General features: G+C 63.7%; 1 protein-coding gene across 6 annotated transcripts; it reads left to right on the forward strand.

Annotated features, from left to right (window-relative positions):
- Nucleotides 1–78: 78 nt before the first annotated feature.
- BAHCC1 (BAH domain and coiled-coil containing 1) lies at nt 79–21,616 on the forward strand. Of its 6 annotated transcripts, none has more exons than XM_015880031.2 (27): nt 79–239; nt 1,127–1,383; nt 6,955–7,134; nt 7,812–7,934; nt 8,349–10,022; nt 10,092–10,197; nt 10,316–10,524; nt 10,616–10,783; nt 11,115–11,305; nt 11,448–11,805; nt 11,885–12,595; nt 13,667–13,851; nt 13,937–14,073; nt 14,461–14,562; nt 15,152–15,263; nt 15,349–15,595; nt 16,084–16,245; nt 16,327–16,661; nt 16,897–17,004; nt 17,076–17,320; nt 17,406–17,481; nt 17,807–17,915; nt 17,996–18,118; nt 18,194–18,367; nt 18,822–19,951; nt 20,178–20,414; nt 21,092–21,298. In XM_015880031.2, exons 2-27 carry the CDS (start codon nt 1,224–1,226, stop codon nt 21,296–21,298), a joined length of 7,569 nt encoding a protein of 2,522 aa, XP_015735517.1. In that variant the 5' UTR covers nt 79–239; nt 1,127–1,223. The 6 variants fall into 6 exon arrangements, with proteins under 6 accessions (XP_015735517.1, XP_015735518.1, XP_032304141.1 ...); XM_015880032.2 differs by having other exon boundaries at nt 6,958–7,134; XM_032448250.1 differs by having other exon boundaries at nt 8,349–10,197; nt 10,616–10,774.
- The last annotated feature ends 211 nt before the right edge of the window (nt 21,617–21,827 follow it).

A 21,827-nucleotide genomic window follows, 5' to 3' on the forward strand; every position in this document is an offset into this window, starting at 1 on the left:
GGGTTGGTGGGGCGCGAGCGCCGCGCGGCGGCCAATCAGGGGGCGCGCGCGCGGCACGCGCTTATTAGCATGCGGGGCGCGTCGCTCGGCGGAGTGCGCGGCGGGCGGGGAGGCGCGGCGGGGCCCCCGGTGCCTTTAGCACGAGCAGCCGGTGCACGGACACAGCGCCGGGACCGGGCGGGCACACGGCGCTGCTCGGCACCGAGCCGGGCCCGCAGCACGAGGGGAACGGCCCGACCGTAAGTAACTGCGGTGGGTGGATGGATGGATGGATGGATGGAGCGGGGCTGCTGCTGTTGTTGTTGTTGTTTGCGGGCTTTAATTCTCATTTCTTTCATTTTTATTTTAATTCTTTTCCCCGTTTCTATTTTTATTATTGTTTCTTATTTTTGAAGCAATAACCGAGCGCTGTTTTCGCCTTTTTCCCTCCCGTCTCTTTCCTTTCGCGTTTCTTTTTCCCGTCGCTTTTTCTCCCATCGGGGCTTTTTGAACCCCACGTTATTTTTCCCCGTTCTCTCTTTTTCTCTCCCCGTTTCCCGGTTCGGGAGGGGCCGTGATGTCCCGGTTCCTCTCTCTCTCTTTGTTCGCCGCCTCCCTCCCGGTTCCCGGTTCCTCCGACCCGCCGTTACCGAGAACAATGCCCCGCCGGGCCCGGCGCTTTGTGCGGCCTCGGAACGGAAGGGAAAAAGATCGGCCCGAACGGATGAACCGGGGACGGCACCGAGCGGGGACGGCGTGGAGCTGTTGGGGGGGGGGAAGGTTGGATCGGAGAACGGCGGAAAAAATAACGACGGGTGGAGAGAGAGAAAGAGAGAAAGAAGGGAAATAGGGCCGGGAAACGGGACGGGGAGAGAAATGGGTTCGGCGGAACGGCGGAGATTGGGGGAAATTATGGAGCGAGCAGCGCCGGGATCGCGGAGAACCGGGAGCGGAGAACGGAGCGGCGGGGATATTATGTTATCGCAGGGATATTATATTATCGCAGGGATATTATATTATCGCGGGGATATTATATTATATTATCGGGGGTATATTATGTTATATTATATTATCGGGGGGTATCGGGCGCTGCGGTGCCGGTGCGGTCAGGCCTTGCTCACGCTGTTGTTTCTCTCCCGTTCCCCAGTTACTCCGCACCATGATCCCGCTGTCCCGACCCTGCGCTGCTCGGCCCCGCGACTCCCGGCCCGGCCCGTTTTGGCGCTGATCGCCCCGGCCCCGCCATGGATGGCCGCGACTTCGCGCCCGCCCCGCGGCTGTTACCGGAGCGGGGCGGCCTCGGACAGCGGCACGGAGCGGGGCGCGGCCCGGGCTCGGCTCCCCCCGGTCCGTTCCAACACACCAAGTTCTTCCCAGCACCCATCTCTATGGCCACGCACTCAGGTCAGGTTTTGGGGGACGGGGAATTCAATCCTTGGGGGGGGGGGGGTAATAATTAATAACAACACCAATAATAATAATAATAATAATAAGGCTGTTCTAAGCGGGGAGAACAACGGCTCCGTTATGGGCTGTTGGAAATGAATGCGGCTGAGCGCGGCTTTGTGCGTGTTGCTTTGGGGTGGGGGGGGGTTGCGGAGCTGCGGCCCCCGTCGCCGTTTTGCTGCCCGGCTCGAATTCGCTGTGCCGTAATGGGATTACAATTAGTGCGTGGATTAGGGCGGGGGGCCACGGCCGGGCCACGCCGGGGGGGGGCTGTGGGTGAGTGGAATAATGGGGGGGGGGGCATAGGAATAAATGGGGGGCACTTAATGGACCCTATGGAGCGGTTTCGCTTTGTGAGCGCGGCCATTGGGGGGGGGAATATGGGAGACTGAAAGCAGAGCGGCTCAGAGCTGGGGCTAAAAATACCACGGCTGGTGTTTTTATTCTTCTTATTTTAATTTAAAAAATATATGAAATAATAATAATTAAAATTAAAGGAGGGGTTGGGAGGGGGGGGAGAAAAATAAAAGGAAAGGGGGAAAAAAAAAAGAAGCGAAAAGCAACAACAGAAAGAGCTAAAAATACTCGGTGCTGTTGGCACCGCGGCCGTTGTGCTGCCGGCACCAAATGGCCCCGGGTCCAACTACAGCCCCCAGGAGCTGAGCGGGGCTGGGGGGGGTTGGAAGGAACCCTGAGATAAGGGGTGGTTAAAGGGAATAAAGCAACGGGGTGGGGGGAGAAATGGTGTTTGTTGGTTGGCGAAGGGCGTCGCTGAGGGCCGGGCGGTTGTGGTGGAGCGGATGGCGGCAGCTTTGGGATGGGAGATGGTTCAAGGGGGGCTCAGCCGCATTGATGTGGGGTGGGGGGGTGAGGGGGCAGCACCCCCAGGGGGAGATAAGGGGGGAAACGTGGCTGGAGCGGCGTCAGGGCTGCGATTTCTGCCCTTCTGACGTGGTTATGGATTAAGCCACGGCCGAGATCGCGGCACAGCGCTGTGCTGCTGCAGGACCGCTGTGCTCTGCAGCACGGGCACGCTGCAAACCCTGCAAACCCTGCAAACCCTGCACTGCTTTGCATCCTGGCTGCGTCGGGGCCGAGCTGCTGCTTTGCGTCGCGGTGCCGCTTTGCAACCCGGCTGTGCGCTGCCGTGCTGCATCCCAACCACGCAGCCCATATTCACGGTGCTTTGCGACCCCGCTGCTGCTTTGCAACCTTCTCCTGCTTTGCAACCTTCTCCGGTGCTGCCATGCAGTTTGCAGCCCCGGCGCTGCATTCTCCTCCCCACATTTGTGTGCTGCATTCCGGGCTCCGGCCGAGCGATGCATTTCTCACCCCTGTTGCCGAAGGGGCAGGGATGGGCCTTAAAGCAGGTGGGGTTGGGGGGGGGCTCCGGTTTGGCCTTGTGTCTCTGCAATAGGGGGCTCGGTGGGGTTGGCTGTGGGGCTGGGATTGGGTCTATCTGGGGGTTGCGGTGCTGGGATTGCTCGGCGTTCTGAAAAGTAGGTGTCAAAGTTAAAACAGATTTTGAGATTAACTTGTCTACTCCTTATTAGTGACACTTCTGCGGCAGATTACGGCGGGGTCGGGGGGTGGGAGGGGGCTCAGGATGCTGAGAAACCCAGATCTCATGGGTTCATTGTGCATGGGGTGGCATTGGGATCCACCATGGTGGGGGGGGAGTGGCTGTGTGTCCTTCCCCCCATCTCTCCTTTGTCCTCCGGCATTCAGGCAGTGACCCCATAGCATGGGTTGGAGGGGGCTTGGGGACGGCGCTGGGGGCTCAGTGCTGAGCCCATAGGGAAGGCCTGGGGCTGCAGTTCCCCCCCTAAGCCTTCAGATTGCTCTGCCCCCCCCCACGCAGCCGCTCGGTGTCCCCGTGCCGAAGGCAGCAGCCGAGCGGGCAGTGCTGGAGGGACGTAAAAATAGCAGGTTTGGCGCTGGAGTGACTTTGCAAAGATTCGCACGGGCTTTGAACTGCGGCCCCTCCCTCCTGCCCGCGATAGCGGGTAAATAAACACTCACCCAATAATCTCATTCTTGGAGTTCTTCTTTATCCGCTCCGTAAAACGAAACAGATGGGCACGGAGCTGCGCCTCCAACACGGCACCGGCAGCGCCCGGCCCTGCTGGGACCCCCGGCATTGACCCATAGGAGTGGGGCAGCGCTTTGCTTCCTTCACCTCCGCTTTGTGCACGGGGACCCCCGTGCATCTATAGGGTGAGGTTTGCAAACCCATCGCTTGAGGGAATTTGCACGGGGTGAATGGAGCCGAGCGGGAGGATCCGACACCCCCGCACCTTTCTGCAGCTCTGTCCTATTGCAGGGCACGGAGCTGCTCCCAAAATGGCCTCCCCAGTGCAAGGGGTGCACGGTGCACAATAGCCGTGCAACCAGCAGCGTGCAATGCTTGCACCCTCCTTGTGCACGGAGCAGCGTGTGCCGACACGGCGTGCAGCCCCTGCTCTGCTCCATCCTCCCCTTCCCTCCGTCAAAAGACGACAGATTGCAAGTGGCACTTAGCACGGAGAGACTGCCTTGTGATTACCCATCGGATAACATTTTAATTGTACTTCTGGCACTCTGTCAAGCTAATTTGAACGGCGTTTCAATATTACGGCATTTATTTAGTGCCATAACAATATGGATTAATCTTAAATTATAACGGCGGGGAAATTATATTACACTTATTTCCTATTTGCCAAATATTTAAAGGGGCCACGTCGGGTTAGAAAGCGCTTTGTGCGGTGGGGAGCGTGATGCATTGGGGGGGGCATCCCTAACACATCCCAGCGGGGTCCCCAAGGCCAGCAGTGGCACCTCTGGCAGACATGGGGTTATTAATGACTGCGGTGTTGTCATCGTGCTGGGCTGAGGATGGGGCTGTGCAGGGGGGGGTGTCCCCAAGGAGGGGTCCAGGGCTCTGCTGTGCCCTCAGCCCCACGTGCCACATCCCATATGTGCTGTCCCGGTGACCCCAGTAGGGGGAGGGGATCCATTCCAGCCCTGTGTCTCGGCGTGCAGCCCCAGCCTCAGCCCCGGCCCCGCTAGGAATGTTCCAGCCCTGAAATAGCCAAGGGAGTAACCCAAGCCCACGGGGTGCGCACGTCGCAGCCGCACACACGGGGCAGCCCCGGGGACACCGCGGTGAGAGCATCCTGGGGGCACTGCCCCTCTTCCAGCGGCGTGTCCTTGTGCCCCCATTGAGTCCCAAGAGGGGCTGGAGGGGCTGACCCTTGTACAGGGCCATGGTGTGCGTGACCCCCGTGCCTTGGTGAGGTTGGGAGCAGTGGGGCGTGGGAAAAGCCGGGGCCTTCCCATAGAGGGAGGGAGGGAGGGAGGGAGTGATGCTGCGTGGGAGCACGGCCGGGGACCCCCTCCCTTTCCCGGCAGCGCTGCTTTGGTTGTGTGCCCGTGGCCCTGCGCCCCGCTCCGGGCAGGCACCCAGCAAGCGGCTCAGCCGGAGCAGATGTGGCCGGAGCTCTCCTACAGCCCCGCTCACCACCAGGGGAAACTTTTCCATCTTCCCAACACATTCCCATCTGTGCCGGGCTGGGCGCGGGGGCGAAGCGCGGCGCTGGGGGGGCTCACACCCTTCCTGACCCCCCGCTGCCCGTCCCTGCGGGTCACACTGAGGCTGGGCGCATTCAGTGCTGCGCTGACCCCGCTGGTGGCTTAGGGCTGTCCTGCAGAAAAGCCCCCACGCTCCCCCCGGGCTTCCCGGCCCCCGCGGTTTGGCCGGGGATCAGAACAAGGATCAGAACGCAGTGCGATGTGCTCTGCCTTTAACCCTTTCCTCTATCAAGTCCAGCCATGATTGGGGGATCCCGAGTCAGACCGTATGTCCCCACCGTGCCTCAGTTTCCCTGCTCACGCTGCAGTGGCAGTGGGACACTGTGTGCTGTTAGCATGGATGTGGGCACGCTGGGGATGACCCACAGTGCCCTGAGTCCTGGCCCCTCTGGCTGATGGTGTTTGGTGCCGTTGTAGACCAAGGAGTGGTGCCTGCAGGGCTGACTCACAGTGCTGGCCTCGGGGTATGGGCAGCAATGCCAGGGAGTTCCCGGCCGTGGGGGTGCAGGATGGCACCCACTGCCTTGTGCTGTGTGGCTGTGGGGTGAGCTGAGTTCTGCACGGCCTCAGCAGTCCCTCATCCCACAGCCCCACGCTGGGGGAGCCGAGGCCGTGGGAAGGGCTCTGAGCTGAGCCGAGCGTGTGAGCGGGGTGGGAACGTGGGGGCCTGTGTGCGCCTGGGGACCCATCCGTGCCAGGGGGCGTGAGTCATGGGTGGGACGCGCAGGGAGGGTGAGCTGCGGCCCCGCGTGTGCACACTGTGTGTTTTTTACAGCCTGTTTCACAGCTTCCACAAGAGGCTCCTTCTGGAACCCTCTCCTTCCTGCTGAGCTCACTGTGTTGTTCCCAGCTCCGCACCGTGGTCCCTCTGCTCCGTCACCGCGGTGCCGCATCCCGACCTGGGCATGGGGCCGCTCCCAGGGCTGTGGCTGGCTGCGGCCGTGCCCCCGACCCACGCGGCCCCGACGGCTGGTGGAGGAAGGAGAGAGCTGCCTGAAACCACATCCCCGACACTCATCCCAGAGGCATCCCGGCGGGATTAGCCGGGGAGCGTGGGCAGGCTTAGAAAGCAAAGCATCACTTCCTGCACCGGCCGGGCGGGCGGCCAGCACCGGGCCTCCGTGCCGAGCCGTGCCGAGCCAGGGAAGGGCCGAACGGCCGTGGCCCCGCCAGCCCACGTCGGCAAACACATGCAGGCAGGAGCGGGGCCAAGCACGGAGGGGCCGCTGGCTACTGGCTGCGATGTTTCCACCATGACCTCACAGCTTGGCCCAAACAGCCCAGCAGGGGTGTCCTCGTGGGGCGCTCGGTGCCCCCCGGGCCGCAGGGTGGGGGCTGCCCTCTGCCCTCCTTGTCCTCTGCTGCTCTGTCCTCCTTGCACACGTTTATGGACACACACAAATACACACAGACGAGGCAGTGCCTGATGCACCAGCGTTGCTCCAAGGAGCCGTGCCCTGGTTACAGGCAGCTGTACCCTCATCCCCAGCCTTTGTGTCACCGCCTCCTGGGCACTGGCGCTGCTCCGGCTGCTGCGGCTGTCAGCTGCCCCACTGGGAGCAGCGTGGTTCTGTGTGCCCCATCTGCTTGGCTTGGCACAGCAAGGGGTTGCCCACTGCAGCTCAGTGCTGGGGTCACAGGGAGATGTGCACATGTGCATGGGTTGCACACACAGGGGCAGGGCAGGGGTGCCTTGCACACCCTGGTGTATGTGAACTGCAGTCACACCAGGGAGACGTGGTTAAGTGTGTGTGCATGAGATGTATGTGAGCAAGGAGCTGTGTGCACACAAGCAGCATCCATGCACAAGGGATGCGCACACGTGGCCCTAAAACAGGTGTCTGTGTGCAGGTGTGCAAGCACAGGGGGTGAGCAACTGTACCAGCACAGCAGGAGTTGAGGATGTGGGTGCAAGGCATTGCTCAGGGCACCCCCTGACTGTCTTCTCTCACCCCATAGCAGGGAGCGGACTGATGGGGAGTGCACCGGCCTCATCCTTCATGGGGAGCTTCCTGAGTGGCAGCCTGGGCTCGGGAGCCCCCAGCCACCCCTCGGGCCCCACTGCCTCCCCCCCAGAGCCGGCTTTCCATGGGCCACACTCCGGCACCTCCCAGATCTGGTTCTCACACTCCCATGAAGGTGAGTGCACACCTGGGCGCTGTGCATGGGGGAGCATGTCCCACAGACCTCCCTCCCAGGGTGGGATGTGCTGCATGCGGGGGGTGTTGTGGGGCTGCAGATGAAGGTGATGTCCCTGAGCTGGGCTGAGGCCCGGGCAGCTCATGGCACCGTTGTGCACTGTGTGGTGCATGTGTGCTGCAGGACCCCTGGGTGCTGCATGTGCAGTGGAGAGCTGGGATGATGGGAACCACTGCTGTGCCGTGATGAGCTGCAGCTGCAATGGGAGGGGGCGGCCCTGCGGTGCCCCCCCAGCACTGCTGCCCCGACCCCACCTGAGCGGGGGCCGACAGAGTTAAGGCGTGGGGCGGTGGTGCTGGCTCGGGGCCCTGGCTCCCAGCCCAGCTGGTAGTTTGAGCGGCTGCCAGCTGGCTGCCGGCGTGCCGGGGCCTGTGTGCCGCGCCGGGGGGGCCGGGGGGGACCGGGCAGCACACGCGGCTGACGGACGGCTCAGCCCAGTTGGGGAGCTCCATGCTGTGCCGGGCTGCCCTGAGCAGGGGGTGTGTGTTGGGATGTGGTCATGACCCCTGCACAGCAATGTGAGTGTGCACAGGGAGGTGCATGTGTGGCGCGTGTGTGTGCATCATGATGGGTGGCACTGTGCTGCAAGCTGCCCCCTGAGCGCTGCACCCACACAGCACCGGGGTACCCCCGCTTCTCCGGGAGCCTGGCATCCACCTTCCTGCCCATGAGCCACCTGGACCACCACGGGAACAGCAACGTCCTCTACAGCCAGCACCGCTTCTACGAGAGCCAGAAAGGCAGGTACCGGGGTGGCACTGGGGATGGCACTGGGGATGGCACTGGGGATGGCACTGCGGTGCCTCTGGGGGACTCATCCTGGAGCGTGGGGGCTGCATGAGCCGTGTATGAGGTGCCCATTGCTGTGTGCCCCCAGAGGGCTGGTGCTGGAGCAGGTGCTGTGTGCCTGGGGATGGAGCGGTGCCGCGGGCACGGGGTGGTGGGCACCCGGCCCAGCTGCCACTCTCGCTTTTCAAAATATTGTGGCGGGCGCTTAATAGGGAACATTGTTTGGGTGGGTAATGGAGCTTAATTAGGCCGTGCCTTTCCCCACGCTCCTCCCCTTGTTAGTGGGGCGCTGGCACGGCCAAGGGCGCACACACACACACACTGTGCTGTGCTGGAGGGGCTGACCCGCTCCCCCCGCCCCACAGATAACTTCTACCTGCGCAACCTGCCCGCCCAGCCCGCCCTGCTCCCCACTGGCCACGGCTTCCCCGGCATCACCCGTGCCGCCCCCGGCCCCCCCGCCGGCTCCTGCAGCCGTGAGCGTGACGCCGGCCCCGTGCCCAAGACCCCCAAGGACTACGACCGCTTCCTGGCGGCCAAGGAGAAGGCGAGCAAAGCGGACAGCAAGGAGCGGGTGCAGGAGGACGATGGCAAAGAGCGGCACCGCGCCGTGCTGCCGGTGCCACCCGAGGGGCACTGCAAGGAGGGGCTGCCACCCCGAGCGGGCACCAAGCACCTGCCCTCCTGCCTGCTGGGTGCCAAGGGGCTGGAGGGCGATGGCCGTGCCACGCTCCCCAGCTGTGCCGGCAGCGCTCTGCCCCGTGCCGTGCGCTGCGCCAAGGAGCCGTGCCGGGAGCCCACCGCCCCCGAAGCCCCCCCGGCGTACGGCGAGTGCCTGGAGCGGCGGCAGATGCTGCACCACGCCGTGTCCTACGCTGTGCCCGCTGGGCCGGCCCCGCTCGGTGCCGCGGCCGCCGGTTCCTTCCCGTGTCTGCAGCTTCACGCCGGCCCCGACGTGCTGTGCCCGCTGCCGGAGAAGGGCGGGCGGGAGCTGAAGCTGAGCGGTGCCACCTTCGTGCCTTCGGTGGGACACCTGACGGACAAGAGCCGCTCCTTCCAGGTGGCGGCTGAGGGCTGCGGGATGGAGCGCGCCGAGGGCAAGGAGCGGCACAGCGACACCGAAGCCCCAAGTGCTGCATATGGGGCTGCGTTCCACCACGGCAAAGCTGAGGGCAAAGCCGAGCGCAGGATGGAGTGGGGCGGCCCTGGCGCGCGGCTGAAGGGCTTGGAGTACCTGGGGGGCGGTGGCGGAGGGGCGGCCGAAGGGACCCCCTATGCTGCCCTCGGCCCCCCACCCAAGGGTGCCCTGGAGAAGGGGTACTTCGAGGTGCCGCCTGCCCCTGACTGCGCCCGCGCCCCACACCACGGCGAGCCGCTGGGCGCCAAGCTGGGCCCCTCCTGCTGCACTTTAGAGAAGGGCCCCAAGGAGCCCCCCCCGCAGAAGGTGGCGCGGATCCGGCACCAGCAGCACGGCACCGGCAGCGAGGCGGAACAGTCTGAGGGTCAGCGCAAAGCTCTGGAGCTGAACTCGCTTGGCTACACCGCACCCCATCTGCCCCCCTGGGGCATGCAGGGCCAGGGCCCCCCCATGGGCATGGCGGAGGAGAGGAAGGGCTCCTACCTGGACCCCTTTGGAACGGGTCTGCAGCAGGCTGCACTGATGACTCAGGGCTCGGTGCTGAGCCAGGATATGCCCACTCCCCCGGATGAGGTCTCAGCCATGAAGAACCTCCTCAAGTACAGCAACCAAGCACTTATTGTGGGTCAGAAGGCAGCTCCCTTCGTGGGGCTGGGCAGCATCAAGGGCAGCTGTGCCCACCAGGATGCCAAGTTCCCCCCCCCGGCCAAGGGGCAGCCGGAGCTGCCGGACTGCGCCCGAAGCCGCGAGCATGAGCTGGGGCACGGAGAGGGTGAGGTGCGTCAGCCACCTGTGGGCATTGCTGTGGCCGTGGCACGGCAGAAGGACACGCTGAGCCGTCCTGAGCCCTCCTATGGCAGTGGGTCCAGCCGGCAGGGCAGGACGGCTGCTGGCATCAAAGGTAAAGGGCTGGGGGACGGGGTGGGCTGGGGGTCCCTTTGGGGCCGTGTTCACCTGTGTCTTCTCACAGCCGGCACCACGCGGCCCATGCATGTCATCGACCTGGAGGCAGAGGAGGAGAGGGGACGGCTCTGCGAGGAGCGCCTGGGGCTGCCAGGACGAGAGCTGCTGCTCCAGTGAGTGCCACACCGGGGGGGTTTAGGGCATGGGGTTCCCCATTATGGTGTCACCTGCTTGAGCATGGCACAGTGCCACGCGGTGCTGTGTGCCACCATGGTCTGTTTCTCCCCGCAGGGACAACAAGGAGCTGGTGGAGTTTGCACGGATGCACCCCTCAGGGGGGTGTCCCGGAGACCTCACCCCCCACCTGATGATGGCGGGGGGCTCCTCGCTGCCAGCAGGGCAACTCGGGGGGGACCCGGCTGCCCACGCACACCCCGCGCACACGCACTGGCTGCCCCGCACCCGCAGCCCCTCCATCTGGATGGGGGGGCACTCCTACGGTCGGTGCCATAGGGGGGACATGGGAGCATGGGGCTGCCCCCCTCACCCCACTGCTGACAGCCCCCCTTTGCCCCTCTCCCCCCTCCCCAGGCATTGGCCACCCCGCGCTGCACCAGAACCTGCCACCCGCCTTCCCTGCCTCCATGCCCAGCACCATGCAGCCCGTCTTCCCCCTCTCCCAGGAGCCCCCCACCCAGCTCGTCATCCTGCCCACCGAGCCCCCTGCCCACGGCACCCCCCACACGCTGGGTGAGGCTGGTGGGTGCGGGGGGGTGACTGCGGGGCACCCTCGCTTTGTGCTTGGGGAGGGAGCTTGGGGTGATGCTGAGGGTGCAGGGGTGAGTGATGGGATTCCAGGGGTGCACCTTTAGGGCCTGCAGAATGGCCCCATCCCAGGTCTTTGTGCTGGGGGGCTGCAGGGATTGGCAATGGGAGAATCCACGTGGGTGCCGCTGTGGTGCAAGGGTGGGAGATGGGGGGGGTCCCTTTGAGGGGTGCAGGGTGAGAGGGGATGCACCTTTGGGGTCTGCAGGATGACCCTCTCTTGGCTCCATGGTTGACTCCTCATCCCCCCCCTGTTTGTTTGCAGCTGACGTGATGGACCAGGCGTCACTGTGGCCCCCCATGTACCCAGGCCGGGGTCCCAGCGCCCACCTGCAGCACACGGGGCAGCTGCCTGTGTACTCGCGCTCCCAGTTCCTGCGGCAGCAGGAGCTCTACGCCCTGCAGCAGCAGCGGGCGGCCCAGGCCCTCGAGATCCAGCGCCAGGCTCACGTCCAGGTGCCGTGGGGATGTGTGGGGGTTGTGTTGGCGTGGGACGTGGGGCCGGGATGCAGGGCTGGGACGTTGAGGTGGGATGTTGCTGGGTGGGATGCAGGGCTGGATGTGTTGCGGGGACACATGCTGACCTCATTCCCTGCAGCGCAAGCCGGAGGAGCAGCCCCTGGAGCTGGAGGACGTGGGTCCCGAGAAGCCCCTCAAGCCCTCTCACAAAGCAGTTGCCTTAAACCCCCCGGCCAAGGCCATGTCCTCGGCGGCACCTGGGCCCCCCAAGCTGTCCCCCTGCTGCCACTCCCCGGCCCTGCGGCACCCAGCCAAGTGCCCTGTGGCGCTACCCACAGCCCCCTGCACTTTACCCGTCTGCCCCACCGCCAGCTCCGCCGTGGCCCCGCGCTCCCCAGCTGACAGCCCCGTCCCCGTGCAGAGCAAGGGCAGCGATGGCGAGGACAAGCGTGGGGAGGGACAGCCGCCCCGTGACTACCCCAAGTCCCTGGAGCCAGGTAGGGGCATGGCACTGAGGACGAGGAGGAGGTGGGGATGGATGCTGAGCTCACTCTGAGCACTTCTTTCTCCCCGCAGACCTGCCCCCAGGGTACAGCTACCCTGCGTCCAGCATGGGCTTCTCAGAGGTGCCCCCCGCCGAGCCCGCAGACCCCGACACCATGCAGGCGGGCTCCCCACCAGCTGAACCCGAGCAGTCCCGGACCTTCAGCCCAGCCGAAGAGCCCAGTGCAGAACAGGAGCTGCCATCCACGGGGGCTTCAGCCGAGGGTCCAGGTGCCATGTTGCACCGGCACCACCTGCTGCTGGCTGCGGCACCGGGTGCTGTGCCCGGAGAGGAGAACTTCGGGGTGTGCAGGGAAACGGCAGCAGTGTTGGAGCAGAGCTCTGTAGAGCAGCAACACCCGGTGCCCACGGAGGGATCCTCTCTGCTGGGCCCCCCGGACGGTGAAGAGGAGGAGGAGGAGGAGGATGAAGAAGAGGAAGAAGAGGAAGAAGGTGACAGCGAAGGCTCAGGGCTGGAGAGCAGCTGTGATGAGGAGGAGGAGGAGGAAGGTGATGACCCCAGCCGTGCACCCAGCAGGCAGCAGTGCTGCTCAGGAGGGCTGGAGGCTCTCATCGCTGCTGGCATCGACCTGGGGGAGCTGCCAGCACTGGGGTCCCCCGAGGAGCCTCCCCCAGCACCCCCGTCTCCTGCGCCCTGCACTGTGGGGCTGCCTGGCATCGCGCTGCTCAGTGAGCTGGCTGAACTGGAGCTGCGTCAGCGCCGCTGTGACTTGGCCGTGGAAGGTGAGCAGCCATGTGTGCCCCCTCCCCATTGCCGTGCCCCTCGGTGCCCCCCAGGGATGCTCTGTGCAGTGCATGCGATGGAGAGGTCGTGCAGTGGAGGGGCTGCGGCTTGTGTGTGCAGGGCTGTGCTGGGCAGAGTGCATGCTGTGCAGCAGGGGGGGGGGCTGTGTGTATGCTCACAGTGTACATTGCAGTGCATGGCCATGTGCATGCTTTGTTGGCACTGCAGGGCTTTGTCTGCCTTCACAGACCAGCTCTGCTGCATGCGCAAGCTGTCAGTGCAGCACAGTATTTGCAGAGCAGGACCTTGTGCGTGTTTGCACTGCAGAGATTGTGTGTGCATGACCTGTATATCTGCAGCGTAAGCCGTTGTGCGTGTTTCCACCATACCTTTGCAGCACAGGGCTTTTTGCATGCTTGCACCACGTATCTGCAGCTCAGGGCTTTGTGTGTGTTTGAACCGTGTCTTGCTGCATGCACCTTGTGCACAGGGCCCTGCTCACAGCCCGGGGCCGTATTCGGGGCTCTGCTCCAGCGCTGGCTCCAGGCAGGCGCCGGGATTCCCTCCCAGCTCGGCTTCCCCAGGGAATCCCGGGGGCCCCTGCAGGGAAGGCCCTGGCACCTCCCCAGCGCCTCTGCAGCGGGCGGGCGGCTGCGGGGCCCTGCGTGCTCTGGGTGCTGGCTGTACCTCGCTGTAGGGCTGTAGGTCTGTGGGGGCTGTGGAGTCCCCATGGAGCCCCCTCCCACAGATGGGGCTCTGGTTGGGGCACGTCACTTTGTCCTTCCCCACTGCAGCCTTGGCTCTGTGCACCAATGAGTTCATCGCTGGCCGCTGCCATGCACCCGTCCCCGCAGCGCCCTGGGGACACACTGCGCCCTTTGTGCCATCCCTGTGCTCTGTGGATGTGCTGTGGCAGTGTGTGCATGCAGCACCCTGTACCCCACTAACCCCTGCATGCCCCCGGGTCCCCAAGCCCCAAGCATATGGGGTCAGTGTTGCTCCAGTGCAGCATGCACTGGGATGGGTCAAGGGGCTCCTGTTGCATCCCCACTGACCTCAGCTCTCGGCAGGGGAGGACGAGGACCTGCTGGCCTTCAACCTACAGAACCTGGCCACGGTAGCAGCTGCCTGGTCGCTGGTGGAGGCGGCCAGCCGGGAGGGCAGCCCCCCAGCACTCAGCCCCCTGCCCACCTCCCCTCCACCCCGTGCTCGTGTGCCACGCCGCAAGTACACCTGGACCCCCAAAACCAAGGCGGTGAGTGAGCATCCCCCCACCCCACCCCACCATGCCATGCTGTGTGAGCCGTGCCCAGGCTGAGCGGCCTTGTCCCCATCCCCAGGTGTGCCCACTGAAGGCGGCCATCGAGCAGCTCAACACGCAGGAGGTGGAGGTGCGGATGCGGCTGGCTGAGCTGCAGCGACGCTACAAGGAGAAGCAGCGTGAGCTGGTGAAGCTGCAGCGGCGGCATGAACACGAGTAGGTCCACAACCCCATCCCTATATCCCCATCCCTATATCCCCATCCCTATATCCCCATCCCACTGCGGGGGGTGCAGCCCTGGGGGTCGGGACTGGGGGCTGCATGGTTGTCATGGGTGCAATGAGTGTGAGGCAGTGCTCAGCCCAACGGCATCAAAGCACAGCACTCACTGGTGCGATGAGTTCAGGGCTGTGCTCAGCCCATTGCAATCAGCACTGTGATGAGTTGGGGGCCGTTCTCAGCCCCGTGGCACCACTCGGGGTGGCACCCAGTGAGCTCGGGGCCGCGTTTAGCATGGCACGGGCAGCGCTCATCGGTGCACTGAGCTGCGGCCGTACTCAGCCCGGCTCAGGCTGCCCCCGGTCTCGCCCCACGCGGCTGCAGGCGTGACGAGAGCTCGCGGAGCCCAGCGCGGCGCGGGCCGGGGCGGCCGAGGAAGCGCAAGCACTGCAGCACACTGAGCCGGGCCGAGAGCCGCAAGGTCAAGTGAGTGAGCGGGGGGTGCGCGCTGGGGACCAGCCCTATAAGGGGGGGAAAGGGGGGGGTGGTGGGGCCATCCCCGGCTGCGGGGGGCTCCATCCTGGGGCCTCCCCCCGCCCGGACGCGGGAGCAGCGTTGCATAAAAGCCTCTTTATCTGCGCTGTATAAAGTCATTGGTCACGCTGCAGTGGTGTTCATTGCTGCCGGCGCTTTATTATTATCCATTAGCCGCCCGGCGCAGTCGTTTTCACACTCACGGGCCCTGTATAATTGTCCTTCTCTGCTACAAATTGCCTCTCCCGACAGGCCCATTTGCATAAATCCTCCGAGCTAGTCCAAACACGATTGGAGTGTGTGTGCGCGCGCGGCATCAGGCCCGATGATTTGGTAATAATAGTTAAATCTGCACTAAATGGTTCCTTCAATTAAGACAGAGGGAGAGAAAAAAAAAAAAGAAAGAAAATAATCAGAAAAAAATGAATCTGGAGGTTTTATGTCACAAAATGTTTCGGAGAGAGATGGTTATGGGGGTGGAATAGAAGGGGGGTGTGTGGGGTGAGGGGGGACGGTGGGTGCCCATGGCGCGCTCCTGCAGGGCGGTGCAGAGCAGCCTGTCCCTGCTGTGTGCTGAGCTGCATGCTGAGCCCCAGCCCAAGAAGAAGCGCAGCAAACTGGAGCAGCAGTACGGAGCCATGGCGGGGGCTGCGGTGAGTGCACCTCTCTGTGGGGCCGGGCTCTGTGGGGTGAGGGGCTGCTGCCCATCCTGAGCGTCCCCTCCATCCGCTTCTCCAGGAGAAGGTGCAGCACAAGAAGAGCAGTGCGCAGAGCAAGCTGGCTTGTAAGGTGGCTCACAAGGTGTCGCAGCTGAAGCAGAAGGTGAAGAGCAAAGGGCTCCCTGCTGGCATCAGCCCCTTCCGACGGAAAGAGCCCAACCCCGGTGGCCGCATCCAGAAGAAGCTGTCCCGCCCCAAGAGCTCCAAGGGCACGGCCAAGTACCAGCCACAGGAGCCTGACCCCCATGAGGTCTCTGGCTTCAAAGGTAAGGAGAGGAATGGGGGTCCTATGTGGGGCTGGAGGTATCTCACGTGGGGCTGAGGGGTGCTGCATGGAGTTGGGGGGGGCCTATGTGGGGCTGAGGGGGTCCCACTTGGGCCTGGAGGGCTGTGGCATGGGGCTGGGGTGTCCCACATGGAGCAGGGATGGCCCTGTGTGGAACTGGGGGTGTCTGGCATGGGGCTGAAGGGGATCCTGCACTACTTGAGGGGGTCCCACATGCGGCTGAGGGCGTGCAGTGAGCTGCACAGCATGGAGAGGATGCATGGAGCAAGGGGCTGGGACTGCTGCAATCCAGGGGCTGTTGCAGTAGGGGTCTGCTGCTACATGGAGGCTGCACACACAGCTCAGGGACTGCTTGTACCTGGGTACCCCCAAGGACTGGGACCCCCCTCTCGCCCTGCCCAGCACAGGGGGTGCTTGGGGCCACTGCAGGGCACGTGGGGTCCCTCAGCCCTGTCCCCCACCATGCAGATGGGCACGAGGACTCAGACAGCGATGATGGGGACCAGGAGGCCGACCTTGCTATGCTGCCCTCGGTGCCCATGGCTGTGCTGGGGCCCTCCCCATCCTCTGTGGTGAAGATGGAGGCCAATGAGAAGGCGAAGAAGAAGAAGGAAAGGCAGGGGCTGCTAGGTAACAGAACTTGGGGAGGGTGGGGACTGGGGGACCCCTGAGTGGTGCTGGAGGGAGCTGATCCCTGTCCCTCCCCCCCAGGACCGTGCCGCCTGGGCAGCCCTGAGGGCGAGGTGAAGATCAAGAGGCGTCCAGGCAAACCGGGGGTTGGCAAGCTGGAGAAGGTGCCGGCACGGCGCAAAACAGGCAGCTGTGAGGAGGGGGGCAGCAAGAAGAAGCTGAAGGCGAAACCCAAAGAGAGTCTCCGGGTGGCCGGACCCAGCGGCCCCAGCTCTGCTGGCCCCCCCTCTGCATGCAGCCTGTTTGGGGCTGCAGACCCCCGGCACTTTGGGGCGAGGGAGGATGGTGCACGGCTGGCCAGTGAGAGGCTCAAGAAGGCCACGCGCAAGAGCAAGGTCCTGCAGTCAGCATTGAGGGTGAGTGCAAGGCTGGGGGGTGCAGGGGGCCATTGGGTGTCAGTGCTGTTGGGGATGGCAGAAGGACTGCAGGGTGGAGGGGGCTGAGGTGCCCATGGTGCCGGGAACAGCAAAGGGACCGCAGGGTGTGGGGTTCACAAGGGGTGCACGTGTTGGTGGGGCACGGATGGCACTGTGGGGCTGAGTGCTGGGACCCCTCCCCAGTGTGTCTAAGCCCCCTGTCCCCGTGCTGCAGAGGAAGAACGGGGCCCTCTCGCTGGCCCTCTCACCCCGGAGTGCCAAAACCATCCTGAGCAAGGGCAAGAAGCTGGGCAAGGTGAAGAGCAAAGTGGCCAGCAAACAGGTGAGTAGCCCCCACAAACAGCGTGCCCCCATCCCCATACCACCCACCCTCACTGAGCTCCCATCCCACAGTGCAAGGGCCGGGCGGTCAGCAAGCTGCTGGAGAGCTTCACTGTGGAGGACGACTTTGACTTCGATGACAACAGCAGCTTCTCAGAGGAGGAGGAGGAGGGCAGTGCAGGTGGGCGCCGCTCCCCCCCACCCCACACCTGCGCCATCCAGAAGGAGGACCTGCGGGACGGGCTGCACATCCTCATCCCAAAGGAAGACAGCCTGCTGTATGCCGGCAGCGTGCGCACCATCCAGCCCCCCGACATGTGAGTGGGACTGGGGGCTGCAGGGTGGAGGGCTGCGGGGTGGAGGGCGGCAGTGCTGAGCCCTCCTGTGCGCCTCTCTCTCCAGATACAGCATCATCATTGAGGGCGAGAGGGGGAACCGGCAGCGCATCTACTCACAGGAACAACTGCTGCAGGAGGCAGTGAGTGGGGATGGGGATGGGGATGGGGATGGGGATGGGGATGGGGATGGGGATGGGGATGGGGATGGGGATGGGATAGGGATAGGGATAGGAGTGGTGACAGGGACAAGGATATGGATGTGGAATAGCTTGGAATGGTGTGGGATAGGATGGAACTGAGTGACACGGTTTGGAATGGAATGATTCCATTGACAGGAATCTTCAAAGTCCACCTAGTGCAAATGTCTGACCTCTTTAGGTCCAGCCAGTAAAGGGATGGGGATGGGGGGATGGCAATGGGGACAAGGATGGGGACAGGGCTCACACAGCCTGGCACTGCCCGCAGGTCCTGGATGTGCGGCCGCAGTCACGGCGCAGCCTTCCTCCCGGCACCCGTGTCTGTGCCTACTGGAGCCAGAAGTCCCGCTGCCTGTACCCGGGGAACGTGGTGCGAGGTGAGGGGCGGCAGAGGCGGCAGCGGGGTGGGGGTACACGGCCCTGTCCAGCCCCAGCCCCACGTCCTGCCCTGCCGCAGGCTCCTCCAGCGACGAGGAGGAGGACGACCCCGAGGCGGTGATGGTGGAGTTCGATGATGGGGACACGGGACACATTGCTGTGTCCAACATCCGTCTGCTGCCGCCTGACTTCAAGATCCAGTGTGAGTGGGATGGGGATGGGATGGGGATGGCGGGTGGGGGTATAGGGACAGCACTGAGTCCTGCTCTGCCCGCAGGCACGGAGCCTTCCCCTGCACTGCTGGTGTCCAGCTCCTGCCGGCGGAACAAGCGCTCCTGTGGCGACATGGCTTCCCCTGGAGAGCTGCCCCCTGGGCTGTGCACAGAGCGGCACGATGGCACCAAGGGCCCCAGGAGTTCGGGCAAGAAGGCGATCTGCAAGGAGAAAAGTGGTATGGGGTGGAGGGGTATAAGTATGGGGTGACTGGGCATCAGTAATGGCGAGGGAGGGGATGTTGTGGGGGATGGAGAGGGGCAGAGGTGTGGGTGTGGGGCAGCGCGGTGGGATGTTGGAGTTGGTGGGTGAGGGGGGATGGAGGAAGGTGTGAGGATGGTGGGATGGAGGAGGGGAGCAGGAGACAGGGAGGGGGGTGCAGGGAGATGGGCTTGGGGGGGAGATGGAGGGGTGCAGGGAGAGGGGATGTGTGCATGGAAAGGAGGTGAATAGAAAAGGAGATGCCAGGATGTGGGCATGGGGGAGGGATGCAGGGAAGGAGGTTACCAAGGCAGGGATGCAGGCAGGGAGTGGGGGGGCAGGGAAAGATGCAGGTGTGGGGAGGAGGTGCAGGGATGCAAGAGGAGGGGATGCAGTGTGGAGCTGAGGCTCTGACCGCTGTCCCCCCGCAGGCAAAGCCCTGGAGCTGCTGTCGGGCAGCCGAGCTCCGGTGCTGGGTGATGCACTGGGGCGGCGGGGCAGCCCTCTGCTCAGCTGGTCGGCGGTGGCACAGACCAAGCGGAAGGCAGCGAGCAAAGGCACAGCCGTGCTGCAGAACCTCTTCCAGGTGAACGGCAGCTCCAAGAAGCTGCGTGCCAAGGAGGCCCTGTTCCCCGTGCACCACCACGTCACCGCTCCCGTCTTCGGCAACGGCTTCGGGGCCGACTCGTTCAGCCGCATCGCCAGCTCCTACGCGTCCTTCGGGGCCGGTGCCGGGCTGGTGCTGCCGGCCGCTCAGAAGCTTCTGCGCTGCAAGAAGGCAGAGAGGCTGGAGGCCGAGATGGGCAAAGGCGGCCGGCGCAGGGCGGGCAGCGAGTTCCTGGTGAAGCTGGACCACGAAGGGGTGACATCCCCCAAGAACAAGAACTGCAAGGCCCTGCTGCTGGGCGACAAGGACTTTGGGGCCAAGCTGGAGCGGCCGCTGGCCAGCGGCTACACGCATTCGGTGCTGGGCAAGGAGAGGAAGGGGAGGGCGGCCGTGCACCCGCTGCCAGTGGGGCTGGCGCTGCGCAAGTACTCGGGTCAGGCCGAGTTCAGCCTGAACTGCGACAGCGACTGCCACAGCTCCTACTCGGACATGGACGAGGAGGAGGACGCGGGCGGGCTGGGCACCGATGTGCCCTCACGCTTCATGACCCGCCTGTCAGTGTCCTCCTCCTCCTCGGGCTCCTCCACCTCCTCCAGCTCCGGCTCCATCTCCACCTCCAGCCTCTGCTCCTCCGACAACGAGGACTCGTCGTACAGCTCGGAGGACGAGGACTCAGCGCTGCTGCTGCAGACCTGCCTCTCGCACCCGGTGCCGGCGCTGCTGGCTCAGCCCGAGGCTCTGCGCTCCAAAGGCTCCGCGCCGCAGCGCTGCTTCCTCACCAAGGCAGCAGCCGCCGGCCCCAAGGCCAAGCTCAAGCGCAAGGAGGCCCTCAGCTTCTCCAAAGCCAAAGAGTTCTCCCGGAGGCAGCGGCTGCCCTCGGTGGAAAACCGGCCAAAGATCTCCGCCTTCCTGCCCGCGCGACAGCTCTGGAGGTGGTCGGGGAACCCCACTCAGGTACGGGCAGTGGGGCAGTGGGGCACTCAGTGAGTGCATGCAGTGGGGCACGGTGTGCAGGGTGGTGCATGGAGCAGAGTGCAGTGGGTAGGATCCGTGGGTGCTGCATCCTTCAGGCACAACACGCAGGTTTGCAGATGCATTGCAGGGTGCTGGGTGTGGGTGGATGGGATGCTGTAGGATGCATGTGTAGGTGTGCAGTGCCCTGACTCTGAGCTCCTTGCAGCGGCGGGGCATGAAGGGGAAGGCACGGAAGCTGTTCTATAAGGCCATCGTGCGGGGTAAGGAGACGCTGCGCATCGGGGACTGCGCCGTCTTCTTGTCGGCCGGGCGGCCCAACCTGCCCTACATCGGACGCATTGAGAGCATGTGGGAGTCCTGGGGCAGCAACATGGTGGTGAAAGTGAAGTGGTTCTACCACCCGGAGGAGACCAAGCTGGGCAAGAGGCAGAGCGATGGCAAGGTGTGGGGTGGGGGGGTATGGGCACTGGTTTGGGAATGGGGGTGGGATGGGATGAGATAGGATGGGGATGGGCACAGATTTGGGGATGAGATGGGGATGGGATGAGATGGGTGTGGGTTTGGGGATGTGATAGGAATGGAATGGGCTGGGGATGGGAGGGGCAAAGATTTGGGGATGGGATGGGATTGGATGGAATGGAATGGGATGGGCACAGGTTTGGGGATGGGGGTGGGTTTGGGGTAGGGTTGAGGATGGGGTGGGATGGGATGAGACAGGATGAGGATGGGATGGGCACAGGTGTGGAGATGGGATACGGATGGGATCAGGTGGGGATGGGATGAGATGGGCACAGGTTTGGGGATGGGGATGGAAAATGGAATGGGCACAGATTTGGGGATGGAGATGAGGATGAGATGGGGATAGGATGGGCACAGGTTTAGGGATGGGATGGGGCACAGATTTGGGGATGGGATTGGATGGGATGGAATGGAATGAGTTGGGATGGAGATGGGGTGGGGTGGGATGGGGATGGGGACGGGACGGGATGGGATGGGATGGGACGGGATGGGACGGGACGGGACGGGACGAGATGGGACGGGATGGGATGGGATGGGATGGGATGGGATGGGATGGAGGCAGAGCAGCGAGTGCCAACGTGTGACCCCCCATCCCCGCAGAACGCTCTGTACCAGTCGTGCCACGAGGACGAGAACGACGTTCAGACCATCTCCCACAAGTGCCAGGTGGTGGGCAGGGAACACTACGAGCAAATGACCCGCAACAAGAAGTACCAGGACCGTCAGGATCTCTATTACCTGGCTGGAACCTACGACCCAACCACAGGCCGCCTCGTCACCGCCGATGGAGTGCCCGTCCTCTGCTGACCCACGGGGACATGGGGAGGGGGCACGCAGCCCCCCTGCACTCCCCCCACCCCCCCTGGCCATTATGCAAAGCCCAGCCCGGCCCTGGGGCGATGCAGGGAGGGGTATGGGGGGGGGACTCCCGCACAAGCCATAACTTTCCCTTTAGTACCTCTGACTGTTTGCCAGCAGGTAAAGCAGAAATCAGGTGTGTTGTTCTATTTATTTCGCGTGTAAATATCGGGGTTATTTTGGGGTCCTTTGGGGGTTATTTGGGGTTATTTCTGTTTCTGCCGGGAAGTTTTATGGAGAAAACATTAAAAAAAAAAAAAAAAAAAATTAAAAGGAAAAAAAAAAAAAACGAGGAAAAAAAAAATAAACCCCAATTCCCCCCCCCACATTAAAAAAAAAAAAGGGTGAGAATTAAGATATTAATGATAATAATAATAATAATGCGGGGAGGGAGGAGGAGAGGGGGATGGGGAGGGGGGGTTTCATGCACTGTTTCCCCCCAGCCTGGCTGGGATGAGGACAGCAAGTTGGGGGGGGG

Source organism: Coturnix japonica, chromosome 18 (assembly GCF_001577835.2).
Source record: "Coturnix japonica isolate 7356 chromosome 18, Coturnix japonica 2.1, whole genome shotgun sequence".
Classification (NCBI taxonomy): Eukaryota; Metazoa; Chordata; class Aves; order Galliformes; family Phasianidae; genus Coturnix; species Coturnix japonica.